We start from the raw sequence: 22,596 nt of genomic DNA, 5'->3' as shown, positions 1-22,596 counted from the left end.
TAGGGCCACAACTGTGGCATATGGAAGTTCCCAGGCCAGGGGTTAAATCGGAGCTGTAGCTGCTGGCCTACACCACAGCCACAGCAAGGTGGGATCCGAGCTGCGTCTGTGACCTCCACCACAGCTCATGGTAACTCCAGATCCTTAACCCACTGAGCGGGGCCAGGGATCAAACCTGCATCCACATGGATTCCAGTCAGGTTCATTAGGCGCTGAGCCATGAAGGGAACCCCCAGAATTATGTTTTATTCATTTTATATCATCAGGCTTAACACATAGTATAGATTTAATCAATTAAAAAAAAAACCACTAAAAGATGATTGTACTTTTAGCTTCAGGTTGTAGTATGAAAGAGTAAGGGAGGGACATAGACTTTTATTCTTGTTTTGAATGTATACGATATGTGCATGTCAACCTGACCTTAGCAAACAAAATAAAGGTTAAATCTTTATGTAGACATAGTAGATATTAGGGTAAATAAATTAGTATGCACACATCATGTGGTGTGCCATCAGATCTGACATACTTCATAATATAGCCCTGTGGTTTATCAAACTGGAGGGTATTAGAGTCAGTAATACTTGGTTTAAATCCTTCTCAGCTCCTTACTGCGTGACTCTGAGTGAGTTGCTGTCTTACATTTTAAGACTCTCCTGAGGATTGGCCGGAATAATATATATTACAGATTGTACTGAGGACAGTGTTTGGTCCACGACAAGGGCTCAGTGATGGTTATCATTATAGTACTAGTATACTAAGAATAAAACCTTGTCGCCCAATTGGGTAGAAAGAAATTATTATTATTTTATCAGGTTCCTAATCATGTCAGATTTTCTTCTTTTTTAAGATTAAAAAATTTAAAAAGATTAACAAAATCTTCTCCACTGACAATATTTTCTTCTAGTAACATGTGAGTTGAATCTGTTATCACAAGTTTAGCAGTTCACAAGAACACAGGGAAATAACTGTTAGAACAATTGTGGCTATTTTCGAAAATATGTGTATAACTTGAAAGCTGCTTAGTTAAATTTGAATGTATTAGTCCCTGTTATATCTAAGATATCCATACCTGGCCTGGTGTGATTCTTTCTTCTTAGGATGTTTGATCCGTTGGTTGCCTTCAGTTGATCCTCTTAGGATGGTAACTGGAAGCAAAGGAATGGCTTCAGAGTTGAAAGAGAAACATTATCTTAATGCACAAGAGAGTCTTCCAGTTTTATAGCACTCCAGTTGAGTTTTGTGGAAATAGGAAATTTGTTTGATTTAGGATAAGGTCACTTCTGTCAAGGAATTTGATTTTAAAGACAAAGGAATTATACTTATAATTTGCTGAGGTTGATAGTAGTCCTTTGTGCATCAGTTTCTTCCTGATGAACAAAGTGACTGTAAGAGGTTCTCACTGAATAATTTACCTGATTGGGAAGAAGCATGATAATGATTGATGAAACTTAAGGAGACTTGAACAACCGTGGCCCAGGTCTTCCAAGGAGGAACACATCTTCCACTCTTTCCTGTTGGCCTCTCAGAATAAGCAGAGGGATTGTCCTCTGACAGTTCATGTGGCAGAGCACCAATTTTCCTCCTTCAAGAAATACAGTTTAGTGAAGGGCAGAGGATTAAAGGAAGTAACTTGATGCTAAATACAGCTGACCCTTGAGCAACTCAGGGGTTAGGGGAACTGACCTGTGTAGTTGGAAATCCACGTATAACTTTACAGTGGGCCTCTGCATCCTCAGTTCCACATCCACAGATTGAACCAACCATGGATCATGTAGTACTGTAGCATAGTATTTATTTAAAAAAATTCCTGTAAAAGTGGACCTATGTAGTTTAAATCCATGTTGTTCAAGGGTTAGCTATACTGGTGAAGGACAATGGCTTCAGAGTTGAAAGAGAAACATTGCATTTTAAAACATGAATAATTTAAAAATTTTTGACTTTTTACTTTGAAAAATACTCAAACATACACAAGAGTGAGGAGAGTGGTATAATGCACAACCACACACACATAAATTTCACGGTGGTTAACATTTTGCTATAGATGCTTAATTGATTGTTTTGTTGAAATATTTAGAGGTAAATTACAGAAACAATGATAGCTAATCTATAAATATTTCAGTTTTATCCGTAAAAAAACTTTCATAACCCAACAGAGCAACATATAACAACATTAATATTTCACACATAATCTAAAACTCAGTGATCAAGTTTCGTCAAGAGTATTTTTAGTTATTTTGTTCTAAGCAGGACTCAAATAAGGACCATATGTTTTATCTACTTGCTGTGTTTTGTGTGTGTGTGTGTGTGTGTGTGTGTGTTAAGGCTCTTCTTTCAAAAATTGATCTATTTTCGGGGAGACAGGATTAAGATGGTGGAATAGAAGGACTGGAGCTCAACTTCTCTCATAAAAACAACAAAATTACAACCAAATGCTGAACAACCTTCAACCAAATGGACTGGAAACTTTCAAAAAGATATCCTACTCCAGAATCTACTTGCTATGTTTTTAATTTCTTTTATTTTAGAACATTCTTCTCTTTTACATTCTCCCCAAGATACTGATCTCTTGAATGACTAGACCAATGAATATTTATTTTTAGAAAGAAATTTAAGAATGATTTTTATGAAAGTTTTCCAAATTAGGTATTTCTACTATATAAAATCTTCAAACTGGAATACAGTTTTGAAGCTGTGATTCAATTTCAAGCCAGTCAGTTTGTTCTTTTTCACATACGGCTTCTGAGGGTAGGTTCAGAAGTTGTGTTGTTTCAGTTTAATTCCTTGCTTCTCCACTTAGTAGCAAAGTAATATTTGGCAAGTTATCTAATTTCTCCAAACCTCACCTTTCCTGTCTGCAAAATAGGAGTGATATCTACCTTACCAAGTTGTTGTGAGAATAACATTAGCTAATTTAAAGGGTCCGATACAGTACTTTAAATTGTATGTCCTGAGCTATTGAATTGCCATCAGTGAGAAGTAGGCATAGTTTTTGACATAGTGGTGAGTTAGTGGATATGTGTTATAATATAATTTTTTATTTTCCTCTTTTTGGATAGTAACCAGTGATATGTATTTACAATATGCTGTTGTAGTCAAAAATGACAGTGGAGTAGAATTTTTATTGATATGAAACATGTTTTTCTGAGTGCATGGCTTCATCTGAACAATTCTCATATCACCTTAAGTTGTTGCTCACTTTACTGATAATGATTTGTAGTGACTTAAAAAAATTAATAGGATTTCCAGAAGTGTCTGATTATTTCTAGTCTTGTTTCATAACTGAAGATAACAGATTCAATTTTCTTTAATATTGGGAAAGCATAAAAAGAACTGAACATATTATAACTTAATCTAGTGTCTTTCAGGCTTTATTTTTCAATAAATAATGAATATCATTTATTCTCTTTATGTTCTTGCAGCTTTGGAGCCACTTGACATTTTAGGAACTCATGATCATAAAGCAACATATGTCAATTATACAAAATTTTGGAAATAATTTAAGGAAATTACTAACATACAGTAAATCACCCTTATGCCATATTTTAGATTAGCCCCAGATGTTTCTTTTCTTTTTCCATTGCCCTGTGGCATATGGAGTTTCTGGGCCAGGGATCAGATCTGAGCTGCAGTTGCGACCCAACTGCAGCCGTGGCTACGCCAGATCCCTAACCCATGTGGCAGGCTGGGGATCAAACCTGTGTCCCAGTGCTCCCAAGATACTGCTGATCCAGTTGCACGCCATAGTGGGAACTCCAGCGCTAGATGCTACATGACATGATAATCTCACAGCATTCTGCCCACTGAATTCTGCTCTTGTGAAACGGAAAAGCTACAGCTGATTTTCTGCTCCTCACTACATTCTCACTTCCACTGGGAAATGCTTCCTGTTGGGGTGGGAAATCTTATCAGATTGAATCAGGACCAGATGTTGAAAAGTCTATTAAAGTAGACTTCACAGTAGGAGGTTTGTTTAGCAAACTTCTTTCTACCCTGACCCTCAGCCAATGGACTTTTCAGATTATTTTATACTTTCTATATCCTTTGTTAAACATAATTAGACTATGTAGAACATCAATTATTTCAATCAGTGGATTAAAACAGCTTTTATTGTATCAATATAATTTTAGGATTTGTTTTTGTTTAAAATGTATCTTCTATTTTTGCTAAAATTGACAGTTGACTTTCTTCATAATTTTGAGAAGGTCTTTGCAGGATGGGAGAGTCTGTGGAATCTACATTCAGGTTTAGAGAAATAATCTAGAATTAGGAGCAAAAGAATTTGTTAATGGCATCATGAAAGATTAGCCTGAAAAGTGGTGAAGAGCACGGTCTCAGCTTTGTCTGGTCTTGGCAGGAACTATGTAGTCCAATTTATGTCTGTACGTGCAAGAAAAAAGGAAAGAAAATTATGTGCATCTTCTTTAGTTTTTGATTTTCTACTACTACTTGTTTTATCTATATTATTAGTCCTAATGTCTTAAATGTGCCTAAATCCTTTTTATATTCAAAGTATTTTCATGTAATTCATAATTAGCACTAATCTAGAACAATTATTTGAAGCAAACACAGTGTTCTGCTAATCTGTGGGGGCATTCATTTTGCTTAACAAAACAAAGCCAGTGGACCAACAATGGATAATAGTGCCATTTAAATCTTCTTAATAGTGCTTTCTCTAAGTATGTTTATTAGGGGAAGGTTAGATAAATAGTTTGTACTTTCCAGTAAAATGCTTCATTTGGTTTTTTCCATTTCTCCCACTTAGGTTAGCTTGTCAGTCTTTCTTCATCATGACTCTACCCTTTGTACCAACTAAGTACATCTGGATTCAGTTCTCTAAAACCAACCCTTTTTAGCCTGGAGATCTTTTTTCCTTCTTCTCTGATTGATTTCAGGATTTCATTTTGATTATTTCCTCTTGGTTTGGATTTAGCAAAGCCTAAGCTAAATCATTCCCTTGAATAAGGCTTTTCCTGGTTGAGGGAAATTGCAGCTACTTTTGTGATTCCATGTCTGCCTCTGAAGTTTTTTCTCCAGGAATGGATACTTTAAAGATGGGATTTTGTATTGGAATGTGGGAAAAGACTCAGGGTAAGAAGGCCTTAGACTTAATAGGCAGGAAAAAAACCATGTCATTCTACAGGGGATAGCAGAGTCTGTGGACATTTGTAGCAGAAACAGAGGAGGCGATTCTTGGCATCTGACCATGGTTGGTCCTCCTCATAAAAGAATTGCTTAGGTTGAGTTTTGAAGTGGATTAATAGCCTTTGTACCTTATCATACCAATGCAGATATGTAATAAATAGAAAAGTAGTTGAGGTGGCAATAACTTTTCTGGCATTTTCTGGAATCCTGTGAATTTTTGTAAAGGATAGAATCTCAGTTTCTGAACACAAGAGAGTCAATTGATGTCTATAATGAAAAGGGTTTTTAAAATATGGTACAATCTTCTAAAAAACTTGCTTTAAAATTTTTTTTTTCCTTTAAATATCAATTAATTTTTTTTCTCCAGGAATGGATACAAAACTTAACACAAGTATTAGGAAATACATTAAAATATTTGGGATTTAACTTCTATGTAATAAAATATTACAACACATCTGATCCATTGTCTAAGCAATTGCTGAGATAAAGGTTGTTTTGAAATTCCACCTACTCTAAGAGACAGATTATGTAAACATTACCAAGGAAGGAGAGACTCTCAGAACTGGTTTCCAATTAAAACAGAACAAAACAGAGACATCTAAGTAAAGAGAGAGTCACTGGGAAAGTTGTATGAAAATACAGGAAGTCCATAATTTTTCTTTTCTTTTGTGCTGAAAGGGAGCAAGAGAAGAGTTCTTTTTTTAAAAAAATTTTAAATTATAGTTGATTTGCAATATTGTTCTGTCAATTTCTGCTGTACAGCAAAGTGACCTAGTTGTACATATATATACATATGTGTTATACATATATACATATATGCTCTCATATATGTATATATAGTATATTCACATATATATGTATGTGCACATGTATACATATTGTGTATCTATATACATCTGTTACATTTTCTCCTATTATTTTCCATGCTCCATCACAAGTAATTGGATATAGTTCCCTGTGAGAAGAGTTCTGAATGTGGAGAAATCTTTTCTCTGGTTTGCTGAGCATAACCCAGAAAAGAAGAGGAAAGATATTGGCAAAGGTGAATTTAACTTCGGATGATTTTGAGGCAGTTTCTTGACGTCTTAGAGAGAGGGACCCTGGGAGTTCCCATCTGGTTAGTGGAAATGAATCTGACTAGTATCCATGAGGACGCAGGTTCGATCCCTCGCCTCTCTCAGTGGGTTAAGGATCTGGTGTTGCCATGAGCTGCGGTGTAGGCCGCAGATGCGGCTTGGATCTGGTGTTGCTGTGGTGTAGGCCAGTGACTACAGGTCCAATTCAACCCCTAGCCTGGGAATCACCATATGCCACAAGTGTGGCTCTAAAAAGACAAAGACAACTCCTCCCCCAAAAAAGAAAGAAAGATGACCCTAATATGTCTCAAGAAGGAATCTGTACTCCAAGAGAATGAATAATTAAAAAAAGGTCTAATTGAGTCTATGAAACAAACATAGAATGAAATGTGTGTTATAATTTAGAGTTAGTGAACATGGTAAGCAATTTTCTACTAGAGCAGGGTTTGGGAAACCACAGCATGCAGGCTTAATTTGAGTTTTATATTTTTAAAGGATTGTAAAACCAACCAACCAAACAAAACAAAAAGAACCCACAAAGCTTGACGTATTTATTATCTGGTCCTTTAAAGAAAAGTTTTGCTGATCTCTGTTTTAACTAGAGAAACTTTTTTTTTTTTTTTTTAAAGGGTCACACCTGTGGCATATGGAAGTTTCCATGCTAGGAGTTGAATCAGCTGCAGTTGCCAGCCTACACCACAGCCATAGCAATGCCAGATCTGAGCCACATCCTCAACATACACTGCAGCTCACAGCAATGCCGGATCCTTAACCCAGTGAGCGAGGCCAGGGGTTGAATCTATGTCCTCATGAATACTAGTCGGGTTCATTACTGCTGAGCCATGATGGGAACTCCCCCATAAAACTTTTTAGAAATACATTTGTAAGGTAAAGAATAATATACTCTATGTTAAATGTTGAATTTTTTTGATTCACTTACAAATTGTTATTGTACCTATAGTGGATAAAAGCTCTTAATTTAGGATCTCTTAATGATAATAATAGGTAAATAATAACATATTAACTTTTCTTCATAAGCTGTCTTACTTGCAGTTAACTTTGATTACTTTAGCATTATTCATATTTATTAAGCATTTGTATTTGTGTGTGTGGATGACCCTCAAGTCCAGAATGCAATTAAAGCATTTTCTAAGTGACATGGAGAATTCAGGAAGTTTAGGGAGAGAAAAGGATTCCTTTGGTAAAATATGACTTTGTTCTCTCTGTAATTCATCCACCAAAGCAAACATCATTAACATTTTGACCTAGTTCTTTTTGGGGTTTTTTGGGCTGTACCCACGGCATCCCGGGCAGGGATGGAACCCAAGCCACAGCAGTGACAACACCGAATCCTTAACTGCTGGGCTACCGGGGAATTCTGTTGACTTAATTTTTAAATTTTTCTTTTGACTATAGGTTTTAGAAAAATGTCATTATGATTTGCACTATCTGAAGATAAGCCTCTATAATTTCATAGATAGAAATGATAGTTTTAATTTGTGTACTGAAATAAAATACACTTATGCTCTTTAAATTTCCTTTTGATATTAAGAATAGAGAAAAATTAGCCTGTATGTAAGAAAGAGTAATGGGTGGAAGATTTTGGTCTCAGATTAAGTTTGGTTCAGATGTTCCATCCATGTAAATCATGCTCTATGGTAGTTGGGCTTATAGAAGATGGCTCAGTTTTAGCCTGACTCTCTGTAAAAGCATCTAATGTGGGCTCTGTAAAAGCATCTCATGTGGGCTTAGCTGTGTCCCTCTCAGAGGTACCATCAAATGTAGTGTCCTAAAATGTGCTAGGGCTAAATATTGGAGTGTCATCATCCGTGATGGCAGCATTGGTTGTCACATCAACCGTTGGAGTTGTGGTGTCAAGAGGAGCAGTATCATTAAGCTGGAGGTAACAGATGTGGTAGTGGGCATAGGAATTGTGGGGGTGTCAGAGATGTTTCTTTGGTGGAAGCAGGTGATTTGGATGTGTCAGCTAAAGTGGCGTCAGGTATTGCTGTGGTTGCTGCAGTAGTGGCAGCAGGAGTGGTGGTGGCTGATGAGGTACTCATGAAAGGAGTGGTTGAGGCACAAGATGTGGTAGTCACTGTGGCTGGAGGTGTGGTGCTGGTAATAGCAGACATGGTGATGAGACCAGCCATGGTAGTGGCAGGCTGTGTGTCTACAAACATGTCAGAAGTGTCCATGGAGGCGTATGTGGTAGGATTGCCTGTAGCAGCCATGGTGGTATGAGTGGCACCTCATAGATATTGGGAGAGCCTCTTCCCCAGTAAAGGAGGCCTCAGGAAATGTAGTGACAGCTGATATAGAAAAGAGACTAGTGTGGTGGTGCCCATCTCTGTGGTGACAGTGATGGTTGTAGGAGCAGGTTTGTTAGAAACAAATGTGGCAGCAGAATTTGTAGAGACAGACTGTGTAGTGGTTGAAGAAGACATGGTCCAAGTGGCTAGGGCTGTGCTGGTTGAAGCAGACAAGCTGGTGGAAGGAGCCATGGCAGTGGCACTCTCTGCAGTGCTAGGAGGGGCAGGAGTACTTGTGGTGATGGTGGCAGGTAATGAGGAGACAGCTATGGGGGTGATGGGCTTAGTGGAGGTTAATGAGAAGGTGGCTGTGGGGAGAGTGGCAGAGACACTGTGGTGGTGACAGAGGTGGTGGTTGAGGAAGGAACTATAGTCACAGTGGTGGGGTGGTGCTGGGGCTTGCAGCAAGTGAGATAGAAAGAATGACTGTGTTGGTGACTGGCTGTGAGGAATTGGAAGAGACAAATGTGGTGGCAACAGAGGTGCTGGAGACAGACTGCGTGACTGAGGAAGAACAAATGGTTGATGTGGTTGGGGCTGTGCTGCTGACAGCAGCAGATGAACTGTCAGGAGTTGCTGTGGTAGTGATACTCTCTGTGGTGCTGGGAGGGGTGGAAGTACTTGTGTTATGGTGGCAGGTGATGAGGACACCTGAACTCTGGAGGTGATGGGCTCTGTGGCAATCAGTATGGAGGAAGCTGTGAAGAGAGTGGTATGGACAGTTATGGTGGTGACACAAGTGGTGGTGTCCTTCTGAGTGGTGGTTGAGGAAGAAGATGAGTTCATAGTGGCAGGGGCAGAGCTTTCAGCAGAGGAGATAGAGAAAACAGCTGTGTTGATAGGTGGTTATGTAGAGCTAGAAGAGGCAGATGTGCTTGTGATAATAGCTGTGGTGTTAATGGCGTCAGATAAGGAAGAAAGTTTGGCCGTGGAAGTAGCAGCACTTGTGGTTACAATGGTAGTTGTAGGAGCAGGTGTAGTATGGATAGATGCAGTAGCAGGAGGTATAGAGCAGACTGTGTGGTAGTTGAGGGAGAAGAAATGGTAAAGTTGGCCAGGGCTGTGCTGGTGGCTGCAGCAGATGAGCTGATGAGAAGAGCTGTGGCAGTGGCACCCTGCAGTGCTGGGAGGGGGAGGGGTACTTGTGATGGTGGCAGGTGTTGAGGAGACCTTGGTGGTGGAGGCGATGAGCTCAGATGTGGTCAATGTGGAGGAGGTTGTCTGGAGAGTGGTAGAGGCAGAAATGGTGGTGTCAGCCTGAGTGGTTGAAGGAACAGATGTCACAGTAGTAAATGATGTGCTGTTGGCAGCAGAGGATGTTAAGAAACCAGCTATGGTAGATGCAGCAATAGTGGTTGTGGCAGTAGGTAAGGTGTTAGAGGTGACAGAGGAATTAGAGGTGGAAGCTGTGGTGGAGAAGGGAGCAGATGTTGAGGTAGAAATCAATTTGGGAGCAGCTTTGGTAGGACCTCTTGTGGTCCTGGCAGAGGTGTTGGTGGCCACAGATGTGGCTGGAGGCGCTCAAAGTGTTGTGGAAGAAACTGACATATTAGTAGTCTCAGCTATTGTAATCACAGATAGAGTGGTTGCAGGAGCACCTGTGGTAGTGGCAGAAATTATAGTGACAGATGATGTAGTGAAAGAGGGAGAAGAAATGATTGTGATGGCAGGTGAGATAGAGAGAGCATTGGTGGTAATGCTGGGCTCTGAGGTGGTGGAGAGAGCTGAAGAGGTTGTAGCAGTAAGAGTGGTGGCAGAGGCAGCAGTGGTGGTGTCGAGGTCATAGTCAATAGTAGTATCATCAAATGTACTAGAGCCCTCTACTGTATCATCTATAATGACCACTGTACTTGGAATGATGCCAGTGAACAAATTATGGTGTCTTCCCTGGTAGTGGGGTAGAGAGCAAAAGAGTCAGAGGAAGTACTGGAAATAGGATTCTTGGTGATTTTCAATGGTGGTCACAGTAGATATTGGTAAATTGGAAGAAAGGGATGTGATGGAAGTTGGCAAAGTGCTAGAAGCCATAGAGGAAGCTGACAGAGTGGTGGTGGCAGCAGGGGAAGAGGTACCAATGGTGGAAAGAATAGGAATTGGGGCTGGAGAAGCAGTAGTGCTAGTTTGAGGGGAAGTGTCAAGAAGAGCAGTAGTTATGGTGGCAAGGCAGGTGCTGGTGGCTTCAGTGGATGAAATGGCGAGGATGGGTGCAGCTGTGGCCACCTGTGTGGTGCTAAAAGGAGTAGGCATTGATAGTGGCAGCTTGTGTGGTGACAGAAGCAGCAGAGGAGGAAGTGCCTATGGGAAAAGCTGTGGTGGGGGTCTCGATGGTCATGTCAAGCACGTTAGTGGTAGCAGAGGTGGTATTTGTGTGTGCTGCTGCTTCAAGTGAGGCAGACGAAGCTGACTGACCAGAAACATAGAGATAGCAGTGGCAGGGACTGTATTTGGAACCAAAGCTCTGGAGGTGGCAACTTTAATGTTGCTAGAAGGAGTGGAAGTGGCTGGAGCAAGAGGTGTGGTGGTAACAGTGTCTATGATAGTAGAAGCAGTGGCGGATGTGGGAAGAGCAACAGTGTCTATGATAATAGAAGCAGTGGCAGATGTGGTGGCAGCAGGTGTGGCAGAAGGAACATCTTTGGAGGTGGAGAATTGATAGGAGATATGGTTTTTGTCACAATTGTTGAAAAATTAAAAGCAGATTTTTTTGTGGTGATGAATACTGAGCTGGTAGATTTGGTGACTTTGGTGTTAATAGGAAGGAATTTAGTGGTTCTTGCCTCAGATTTGGTAATATGAGCAGATTTTGTAGTCTTAGGGATGGTGGAAGAGAAATTAGGAGTTTCAATTGGTTTGAGCAATGAAGTGGCAGGTAAACTGGTGTCAGCTACAATAATAACAGTAGTAGTAAGTTTAGTTGTTCCTTCAGGCTTGGTAGAGGTGGTCCATTTTGTGTAGGAATCACAGGTTTTAAAGTTGTGGTGGATTTGGTTGTGATAGCAGTAGGTTTAGAGTTGGTGGTGGAGGTCACAGCCTTGGTTGTGGTAGTAGATGGAGCGAAAGTTATGGCAGGTCTTTTAGTGGTGGAGAATTTGGTATAGGAGCCACTGCTTAGGCATCTGTGGTGATTGGGAGTATTAAACACAGGTTTGGTAGAAACAGTGGATTTTTTTTTGCTGTAGCTATAAGACTAGAAGTTGAGGAAGATTTGGTGACAGAGGCTACCAAGGTGGGCTTTCTGTTAGTTGATATAGATCAAATGGTTGTAGAAGCTTTGGTGGGCACTAAAATTGGTCCTGAGATAATAGTTTTAGAGATTGTAGGGTTAAGATTTGTTGGAAACTTCCCAGGTTGCGTGGGAGGAAGTAACCCTGAACAATGATGCTAAAATCCTGGTTTAGGTTTCAATACTGGCTTTTGAAAAGGTTTGTGTGGATGAAGTGGGTTGACTTCCATACTTTGTGAACCAAGGGGCTGGATAAGTTTATATAAATGGAGATAAAGGGTTTAGGAAATTGTTTTTGTACAGCAAGATACCAGAGCAAAGGCACTTTTGGTCTAGGCATTGGTTGGCCAGGGAGATGATATTGAGGCACTGGTTGGGGACGTCTCCAATAACAGGGTGGGTTTTTTGCCTTTTTTGCTTTTTTGTGGCATGACTGTTTTTGCCTTAGTATTCCTTCGGACAGACTGATTTCTTACTGGTTTCTTTGAATGATGCCCTGATGATATTTGGGAATATATGGACCAGTCTTTGCTGGACTTGTTTGTTGCTTAATGGTTGGATTTTTAAGAGATTTTTCTTGGCTAGATGTTTTCTTTGGATCTGATGGTTGTGGCTTGATTTGACTATGTCCTTTTCTTGGATCATTTAGAATTGAAGGTGGTTTGGATACTTTTGTGTTTTGTTAAAAATTGGTGCCAGAGTAGGGCTAAGGTTCCTTGTTAACCTTTTAGTGGCATTACTTGGCTGATATTTGATTCTAGGTTTTTTAAAGAGCTGATGAAGTCCTATGATTTGGTAGTTGGTTGTGATTTTGTTGCACAGGAGATTTTTAAAGAGAAGTTAATCGGTCAGATGGACGATGTCTATGTACAGGTCTCTGTTGACTAGATTGATTTTTCACTCCTTTTGTTCCGTTTGCAACATTTTTTCTTTCCAGATTGTTTAGTGGTACTTAGATAATTTTTCCTTTGGTTAGTTTTTTTATTTTGTACAGGAGTCTTTGTTGACTGATTTGTTGTTTTTTTGTTGAATTATTAAAATGTTCTGATGGAATGTAAATTTAATGTGAATCTAATGCCTGTGGCTTAGTTGGGTGCAATTTCCCAACTGAAATTGCAGGTCAATTGGGTCTTTTTGAGTTTTGTCAAACTTTGTTTTGTAAAGGGAGGTTTAAGTTTTCTTGGAAATTTGTTAACAGTTTTTTGTTGCTGAGGTTTGGTCTTGTTAGTTTTGTGGGGAGCTGCTGAATTCATGTGATTTGGGAGATAGTTGACATTTTGTGTGTGGTTTTTTTAAAATCAGGCTTGGTTTGACTGGGTTGGTGATGTCTAGGCTCAGTTGAGTCAAGGTTTATATTGACCAATTTTTTGCTTTACCTATTCTCTTCTGTTGTTTTTGTTTGTTAGAGCTTTAGGTTTTGAGTTCATAGTTTGTTTTATTTCAGAAATAGTGAAATGTTGTTTTCTCTGGTGAGTTTGCTTTTTTCCCTGGAATTTTTGTTTGATTGGATTGTTGCCTGATGCTTGTATTTTTATGACATTTTGATTGATCAGCTATTTTTTGTAGTTTAGGCTGGTGTTTAACATATCCTCTACCAGTCGAAGATGCAGATGGAAAATGAGCTGCTACTCTTGTGATTTTGTAGCCTTAAGTCACATCCTGCATGGTCCAAGAAACTTTGAGTTAAGAATTGAGTAATTTCAGAATAGCAGTTTGTCCAGGCATCTAACAGAAGCAAATGTAGATTTATCTTCTAAAGGAGCTCATCTTCATTCCAGGACTCAAAGATCCAGGAGTTCCTGCTGTGGCATAGTGGGTTAAGGATCTGGCATTACCACAGATGTGGCTTGGATTTGATCCCTGGCCTGGGAACTTCCATATGTTGCAGGTGTGTCTGAAAAAACAAACAAGCAAGCAAACGAAAAAACAAAAAAGCATGCAAACAAACAAACAAACCAAAACAAAACTGAGAACAAATTAGTGGTTACCAGTGGGGAGAGGGAGGAGGGGAGAGGCAAAATAGGGGTAATGCGGAAAAAAGGGTTATTAATGGGTTTATATGAAATCATGTGCCTTTTGAAAATTGCAAAGCACTATAGAATTTAAAGAATCTTTCTTTCAATTAAAAAAGATTCACAAAAATGTGTTCCAGATGGACCAAAGTCCAATATATAAAACAAAAACAACAAAAGTGAAAAGTATATAAATATACTACAAGAAAAACAGGAAAAAATACCTCTGTAGCCTTAGAGCAGAGTAGATGTTCTTTAAAAAAATACAACAAGAAAACACAAATACATGATAGAGGATAATGTGAGAAAAAGAATGTGTATATATATATGACTGGGTCGCTTTGCTGTACAGTAGAAATTGAAAGAACACCATAAATCAAATATAATGGAAAAAATAAAAGTCATATAAAAAAAGAAAACAGACAAAAATTGATGTTTGGTTATGGCAAAATAGTATTTCCAAAGATAAAGCTACCACAAAGTCAGCGAATAAGTGGCAAGCTGGTAGAAAACACTATATCATGAAACATAAAAAGAAGGTTAATAAATACCTAAGGGGAAAAAACATATAAACGGTTAAAAATCAGATGGGAAGAATAAGACAGTAGATGCATGGAAAGATCAATTGTGCTTATTTGTAATTGGGAAAATGCAAATTAGGAAAAAACCACAAAAAACCCCAAACTGATTCCACACATAAACAAGGCATATCAAGGAGAATCAGCAGAAACAATGAATACCTGAATTAGACCTACGAAGGACTTAAGATAATGGAATTACCAAACAAAAAATTTGAAGACATAAAATCTTGAAAATATATGCAGACACAAAGCACTATGAAAACAACAAAGTCAATTTTACTCTATTTTTATTTGCTTTTTAGGGCCACACTTGCGGCATATGGAAGTTCCCAGACAAGGGGTTGAATTGAAGCTACAGCTGCTGGCCTACACTACAGCCACAGCAACATGGTATCTGAGCCTCTTCTGCGACCTACACAACAGCTCAGGGTAATGCTGGATCCCTGACCCACTGAGCAAGGCCAAGGATCAAACCCACATTTTCATGCATACTAGTTGGATTCCTTTCCACTGCACTGTGATGGGAACTCTCAACAAAATCCATTTTAAAAGGAGCAAATTATCTTCTAGGAATGAAAAAGCATACTAATTGAACAAAAAAAAATTCAGTGCCTATATTTAAATGCAGATTACGTGCAACTTGAGAGAATGAGGATAAATAAATTATAAATATATATAAAACATAAGTATAAATAAATATAAATAAATATGAATATGAATAAAGTTATCCAGAATGCAACACAGGAGAAAATAAGCGGATAATATAAAAACTATTAAGAGACATGGAAGATAAAGCCTCAAGAATTAGGTTAACATATCATTTTTGGAATCACAGGAAAAAAAATGTAAATGTGATAGAAGCATTATTTGGAAGAATACATTTAATAGAACTGTTAAAAGACATAAACCCTTAGATTTAAGAAGGCTAATACCAAATAAATAAAATGAAATCTCTCTTTATCACATTATAGTGAAACTATAGAATGCCCAAAACTAAAATGGAAATAATAAAAATAGCCTGAAATTCATAAAAGAAAAGAGGTTCCCTTAAGAATGGAGGTGAGGAGTTCCTGTTGCGGCCCAGCAGTTAGTGAACACGACTAGCATCCATGAGGATGTGGGTTTGATCCCTGGCCTTGCTTAGTGGGTAAAGGATCCACTTGCCCATGAGCTGTAGTGTAGGTTGGAGATGTGGCTAAGATCCTGCATTGCTGTGGCTCTGGTGTAGGCCAGCAGCTACAGCTCCAATTCAACCCTTAGCCTGGGAACTTCCATATGCTGTGGATGCAGCCCTAAAGAGACAAAAAAAAAAAGAAGAAGAAGAAAGAATGGAGGCGATTTTCACTTGTTGTTTCCACTAACAACAATAGAAATTGAAAGATGGTGAGATTACATCATCAATGTGCTAAGAGAAAGGTTCATCCTAGAATTTTATGCCTAATGATGATACTGAGCAAAGAAAGGAGTGATCACATGGTAAGTCTAATTAAATACTGGCTATGGGAAGCAAAAATAATAATTTCTTCTGGTGTTTAAAAAGGAAATTTAAGGAGAGAATCAAATGAGAACAGTGACACAAGTTAGGAGGTCACTGAAGGGAGTTAAAGTTTCCTATACCTTTTTTTTTTTTTTTGTCCACAGAAGGGTTAAGTTACTAAATTATTTGGTGGACCGAAAATTGGCACAGCCACTATCAAAAACTATATGGCGATTCCTCAAAAAATTAAAAACAATTACCATATGGCCAAGCAATTCTACATCTGGCAATATATCTGAAGGAAATGAGAACACTATGTCAAAGAGAGAACATGCACCCTATGTTCACAGTAGCATTATTTACAGTTGCCAAGACATGGAAACAACCTAAGTGTCCACTGACAGATGAATGAAGAAGCTGTGGTATATATATGGAATATTAAATAGTCACTAAAACTAAGAACATCCTGTCATTTGTGACAACATGGATGGAATTTGAGGGCATTATGCTAAGTAAAGTAAGACAGAGACAAACAAATACTGTATGATCTTGCTTATACATGGAGTCAAAACAAAAAACCAAAACAATGAAAAAACTCCAAACTTATAGAAAAAAGATATCAGATTTGTGGTTATCAGAGGTGAGAGGTAGGAGTGAGGGAATTGGATGAAGGGGGTCAAAAGGTACAAACTTCTAGTTATAAATAATTACTGAGAATGTAATATACACCGTGATGACTATAGGCAACGCTCCTCTATGGTATATTTGAAAGTTGTTCAGAGAGTAAATCCTAAGAGTTCTAATCACAAGGAAAACATTTTTTTCTTCTTTTCTTTGTATCTTTATGAGATGATGGATGTTAATTAAACTTATGGTAATCACTTTACAATATATGTAAATCAAGTTATGCTCTATATGTTAAACTTACGCAGTGCTATATATCAATTATATCTTAACTGGAAAAAAGATAATGAATAACTTTAGGCTGTGATAAGTTAAGAAGATAGTAATTACTAGGTAATCATAAAAAAACCCACAGCATATCAGGAGTTCCTGTCGTGGCTCAGTGGAAAACGAATCTGACTAGTGTCCATGAGGACGAAGATTCGACCCCTGGCCACGTTTAGTGGGTTAAGGATTTTGCATTGCCTTGAGCTGTGGTATAGGTTGCAGATGCAGCTCGGATCTGGTATTGGTGTGGCTGTGGCATAGGCCAGAGGCTACATCTCCAATTCGACCCCTATCCAGGGAACCTCCATATGCTGTCGACGTGGCCCTAAAAAGACCAAAAACAAAACAAAACAAAAAGACCATATATTTCTGCCAAACCAGGGGAGCAGAAGAAACAAGACAAGAAAAATTACAATAGGGGAGTAATTATAGGGGAGTGCAAAAATAGGGCAGGAGGGAAAGAAAAAGAAACAAGATGGTAGGTATTATTCCAAAGGTATCTGTTACAATAAATGAAAATGGATTAACGACTTCACTTTAAAAGGAATGATTGTCAGTCTGGTTAAAATAAAATTAACCGTATGTGTCTTATGAAAGTCTCATCTAAAGCATAAGGATATATAAGTAAGGAAAGCTGAAAGAGTAGAAAAAGTTATGCCAGATAAATTCTAATTAAAAGATAGCTAGTGTAGCCACACAAATATCAGAATGTACTTTGAATCAAAAAGCATTGCTTAAACTAAAATGGCTTTCTTTATGGCGAAAAAATTTTCATATCACCTGGAATTTAAAATGATTTAAATTTCATACCTAACAACACAGCCTCTGAGTTAGTAAGTAAAGACTGACAGAAATGCAAGAAGGAATAAGCCAATCCAAACTCATAGTAGAAATTTCAGTATATGCTTTCAAGCATTGGTAGATCTCAATGATTTTTACTAAAATTTAATTAAAATTTAGTAAAAATATAGATAATTTTTTTCTAACATAATGATTTTAATTTTTTTCCATTATACTGGTTTACAGCATTCTGTCAATTTTCTACTGTACAGCATGGTGGCAACTTTGAATACAACAATCAAAACTGCACCTTCAGAATAGATATTTTTTCAAATATACACAGACATTTATAAAGCTTGACCATAATCTGAGCCCCAAAACAAGTCTTAACGAAGTTCAAAGGATATAAATTATTTAGTCCATGACTGTTGACCACAATGCAATGTCATCATGAATAAATAGACAAATAATTAAAACCTGGAAATATTGCATATGTTTTAAAATTAGGAAGTAATTTAAAAATAACCCATGTGCCAAAACAAATTTTATTAGAAATTAGAAAGTATTTAGAAATAAATTTATGGGGTACAGCTGAAGAAGTCCTTAGTGGGAATTTTATAGTCTTTCTAAAAAATTGAAGTATAGGAGTTCTCGTCGTGGCTCATTGGTTAACAAATCCGACTAGGAACCATGAGGTTGCGGGTTTGATCCCTGGCCTCGCTCAGTGGGTTAAGGATCCGGTGTTTCTGTGACCTGTGGTGTAGGTTGCAGACGTGGCTCAGATCTGGCATTGCTGTGACTCAGGTGTAGGCCTGTGGCTACAGCTCCGATTAGACCCCTAGCCTGGGACCCTCCATATGCCACAGGTGCGGCCCTAGAAAAAGTCAAAAAGGCAAAAAAAAAAAAAAAAATTGAAGTATAGTTAATTTATAGTGTTGTGTTAGTTTCAGATTAAGCATAGTAACCCAGTATTTTTGGTGATTATATTCTATTGTACATTATTACAAAATAACAGATATAATCCTTGTTGTTTATCTATTTTATACATAGTAGTTTGTATCTGTTAATCCTACACCTGTAGTTTGTCCCTCTGCATTTCTATCTTCCCCAAGTTTGTTTTATATATCTGTGCGTCTGCTTCTGTATGTACATTCATTTTTCATTAATATTTAGATTCTACATGTAAATGATATACAGTATTTGTTTTTCTCTGTCAGACTTATTTCACTAAGCATAGTATTCTCTAAGTCCATCTACATTGCTGCAAGTGGCAGTATTCCATTCTTTTTCATGGCTGAGTAATATTCCCTTGTGTGAGTGCGCGTGTGCACGTGTGTGTGTGTGTGTGTGCCTGCACGTGCGCATGTGCGCACACACACACTCAATCTAATCATCATCTTTGATGGGCATTTGGGTTGCTTCTATGTCTTATCTATGGTAAACAGTGCTGCTGTGAGCATTGGGGTGCATGCATCTTTTTGAATTAGTGTTTTACTTTTTCCAAATGTCTACCCAGGAATGGAGCTCCTGGGTTATCTGGTACTTCTATTTTTAGTTTTTCGAGTAACCTCCAACTATTTTCTATGGTGGCTGCTCTAGTTTATATTCCCACAAACAGTGTATGAGGGTTCCAGGAATTTTATAGGCTTAATACTTTTTGATAAGATGGAAAAAGTCTAAAATTAATAAGCTATCATTTCTTCTTAAGTTAGAAAAATATCAAAATAAATGCAAAAAAATGGAAGAAAAATTTTAAGAGCACAAATTAATGGCATTAAAACCAAACATACAGTAGAAAGGATTGAGATAGCTAAAAAAAGGATAGTTTCTTGAAGAGTCATAGATTCAACAAATCTGTGGTAAAAATGAGGAAGGAAGAGAGAAGACACAACCAATATTAAAAAGAAAAAAGAAACATCATTACAAATATATTAGTCATTGAAAAGATAATAAAAATATATTATAAAAACTTAATGCCAATAATTTTGAAAATTTAGGTAAAGGAATGAATTTCTAGGAAAATATAACATCAAAATAAGGAATATGTAATACCAATAATTCTATAACCATCAAAGAAATGGAATCCAAACTATCAAAGAAATGGAGCAACATAATAACTGTGAGTTGTCCTTTTAAAATGGAAATCAGATGACATTCCTTCTTTGCTATAATGGTTTCCTTTCCCAAAGTTAAATTCAAAATGCTATTCTTACAAACAAGTCATGGTATCATCTGTACCCCTGTGGCACACTGACTAAAACAGTACTTACATGAATGTTCTCTTTATGATACCATTTACTTATGTTTTGTGTATTTTTCTCTGGAATAGTTGTGCTTAATATTCTGTGCCTGTTGTCATTTCCCTGAAACAGTCGTCTTGCCTCTTTTCTTGTGGATTATTAAGGTGTCGGGTTGCTTTATGGTGTGATGCACGTTCCATATGCCCCTCAACACATCTTTCCTTCTTCCATCTTCTGCTTCAAAATTTTCTCAACCTCAGCTCCTGCCCAAATCCTCAGCACCCTTTCTTGATGCTTTGCAATGGCAGATAGTGTTTATGTGTATTTTTTAGCATAAATATTATCTTTATTTTTCTAACTTAAGACCTTGATGTCATTGAATACCAGCTTCTATGAAGTGCAGTTGAGATCAATGCACAGAAAAGCTTACCTGTTAAGGTCTTCAGTACTTTCTCCGAACACTAGAGAAAAACACAGAGCAAAAACTGATGTGGATTACAAACTGAACATCACTTTTAAAGTATTTAACCAAAGGTAAAGTGCAAAAAATTCACTCTCCAGCTAAGGAGCTCCCCAAATGAAAACTGAAGCCAAAAGTCTGTGCATATTGGATTGCCTCAGGGCTCAGACTTGGCATCTCTCCTCTTTTCACTTATACTCACTCCTTCCGTGGGCACTCTATTTCTTTGTCTCTTTCTTCTTATTTCTGCGGCACCGCTGACTTCGGGACCTGGGTTGAGGAACAGTCCTCGTCACCTAGTGCCCTCACTCCTTCGCTTTTCTGTATAATTAATTCCTACCATATTTCTCTCTTAGAATCCCCCAAACTCCTCCCATTCTTACTTTCAGCTGTTAGATAACTTTGTTTCTTCCTATTTTCCTGAGAAAATTGAGGGAATCAGGAGAGAACTTCTTCAGATTCCCACCACAGCATCTACCCACCTGGCAGCACTTGTATCACTACCCCATCTTCCCACCTGTCATCAGAGATATATATCCATTCCTGTCTAAAGCTAACGCACCCCCTTGTGCTCTAGGTCCTACCCCTTATCTCCTGCTCAAGAACATTGCTCCAGCAATCCTCCTGCATCAATATTCTGCTCCCCGAAGAATGTTTCTATCAGTATAAAACTTATCTCTTGATTCACTTTTCCCACCAGCTGTCACCCATTTCTTTGCTCCTTCTTTCAGAACAACACCTGGAAAGGGTTAGTTATTCTCACGCCAAATCTTCCACTCTCTCTTAAAATCATTTACTTGCTCCAGTCAATCTTTTATCCCCACAGTTCATGGAAATTGTTGTTGTCAAAGTTTGCAGTGAGCTTCATGTGGCTACATCTGGTAGGCAATTCTTAACCCTTGTTTTACTTGACATCTTATCAGTATTTGACACAGCTGATTACTCTCTCCTCTTTGGAAACACTCCTCACCCACCCCCTTTTACGTTGGCTTCATGGATACGAACACTCTTAGATTTCCTCATACCTCTCAAGCTATTCATTCTCAGTCTCCTTTGGTGGCTCCCTCTTTCTCCCTGATGTCTTCATTTTGGAGGACCCTGTGGTTCATTTTCTCTGTCTTTATCTACCCTCATTTCTTTGGTGATCTCGTTTATACTCATGCCACTCAAATTTATAACTTCCTCCCAGATCTCGCCGCTGAACTCAGAATCTTCCATTTAACTGTCTTGAAATCTTAAATTGTCTAATAACAATTTTGTACTTACCCATTCCAAACTAGACTTCTGATCTCCTCCAAAACTTCTCCACATGCAATCTTCTCCATCACAGTTGATGATAACTTGTATACTCCAGTTGCTCAGAACAAAACACTGGAGTTAAATTTGACTTCACTCTCTCATACTCCCCCCCACCCCCAGTCCAGTTCATCCTGTTGGTTCCACTTCAAAATATATCCAGGATTTGATTACTTCTCACCATCTCCACTGCTATCACTGTGTTCCAAGCCACCACTATCTTTCACTTAATTACTACTATATCTGTTTAACTAGTCTTCTCATTTCTAATCATATCCTTCTACAGTTAATTCTCAACCCAATAACTAGCATGTTTAAAACATATCAGAACAGTACAAAACATAGGCTATTTTCAACACAGAATCTAGTGTGTTTAAAACATGAGTATAATCATGTTATTCTTTTACTCAAAAACTTCCAGTGGTTACTCACTTCTCTGAGTAAAAGGTAAAGTTTTTACTATCTCTAAGATATACAGTCTAGCTTTCATTACCTTTCTGATATCATCTCATCCATACTTCCCTCTCATTTACTCAACCCCATCATACCGGCCTCCTTGCTGTCTCTGAAAAGCACCAGGCATACTTTCACCTTGGTAGTTTTTCCTACATTATTCCCTCTCCCTGGAACGTTCTTCCTCCCAGGAGCTTCACATTTAGTTCCTTCATTTCCTTCAGTTATTTTCTTAATATGCACCTTTTTGGAGATGTTCCCTGGCTATCCTGTTAAAAAACTTAAGTTGATTGCCATGTGTGTCATCTTTTTTGCTTAAATATTTTCTCATTAGAATTTATCACAACTAACATATAAAACGTAATATTTATTTTAAAAAAATTTTATTGGCGTGTAGTTGACTAACCATGTTGTATTAATTTCAGTTGTACAGTAAAATGAATCAGCTATGTGTATAGAATATCCATTCTTTTTTCCCATATAAGTTATTATAGATTATCGAGTAGACATATTATTGAGTAGATTATTGAGTGCTATACAGTGGGTCCTTATTAATTATTTTATATGCAGTAGTGTGTGTATGTTATTCCCAT

At 37.9% G+C, this 22,596-nt stretch overlaps 1 protein-coding gene and 2 pseudogenes across 1 annotated transcript; all 3 read right to left on the bottom strand.

Annotated features, from left to right (window-relative positions):
- Positions 1 to 7,842: 7,842 nt before the first annotated feature.
- Positions 7,843 to 8,452, bottom strand: OPRPN (opiorphin prepropeptide). Its single transcript, XM_084973776.1, is given in 3 exon segments — positions 7,843 to 8,117; positions 8,120 to 8,164; positions 8,167 to 8,452. Coding segments are annotated over 3 exon segments (606 nt in total).
- A 451-nt stretch (positions 8,453 to 8,903) lies between these two features.
- Positions 8,904 to 11,104, bottom strand: LOC146400853 (uncharacterized; annotated as a pseudogene).
- A 2-nt stretch (positions 11,105 to 11,106) lies between these two features.
- Positions 11,107 to 21,277, bottom strand: LOC146400852 (uncharacterized; annotated as a pseudogene).
- Positions 21,278 to 22,596: the final 1,319 nt, after the last annotated feature.

Source organism: Sus scrofa, chromosome 8, assembly GCF_054392235.1.
Source record: "Sus scrofa isolate SSC_HxYL_T2T_F1_AM1 chromosome 8, Sscrofa_HxYL_maternal_Yorkshire_Landrace_v2.0, whole genome shotgun sequence".
Lineage (NCBI taxonomy): Eukaryota > Metazoa > Chordata > Mammalia > Artiodactyla > Suidae > Sus > Sus scrofa.
The sequence above is the reverse complement of the archived record's forward strand: the minus strand, read 5'-3'. Positions and strand labels throughout refer to the sequence as shown.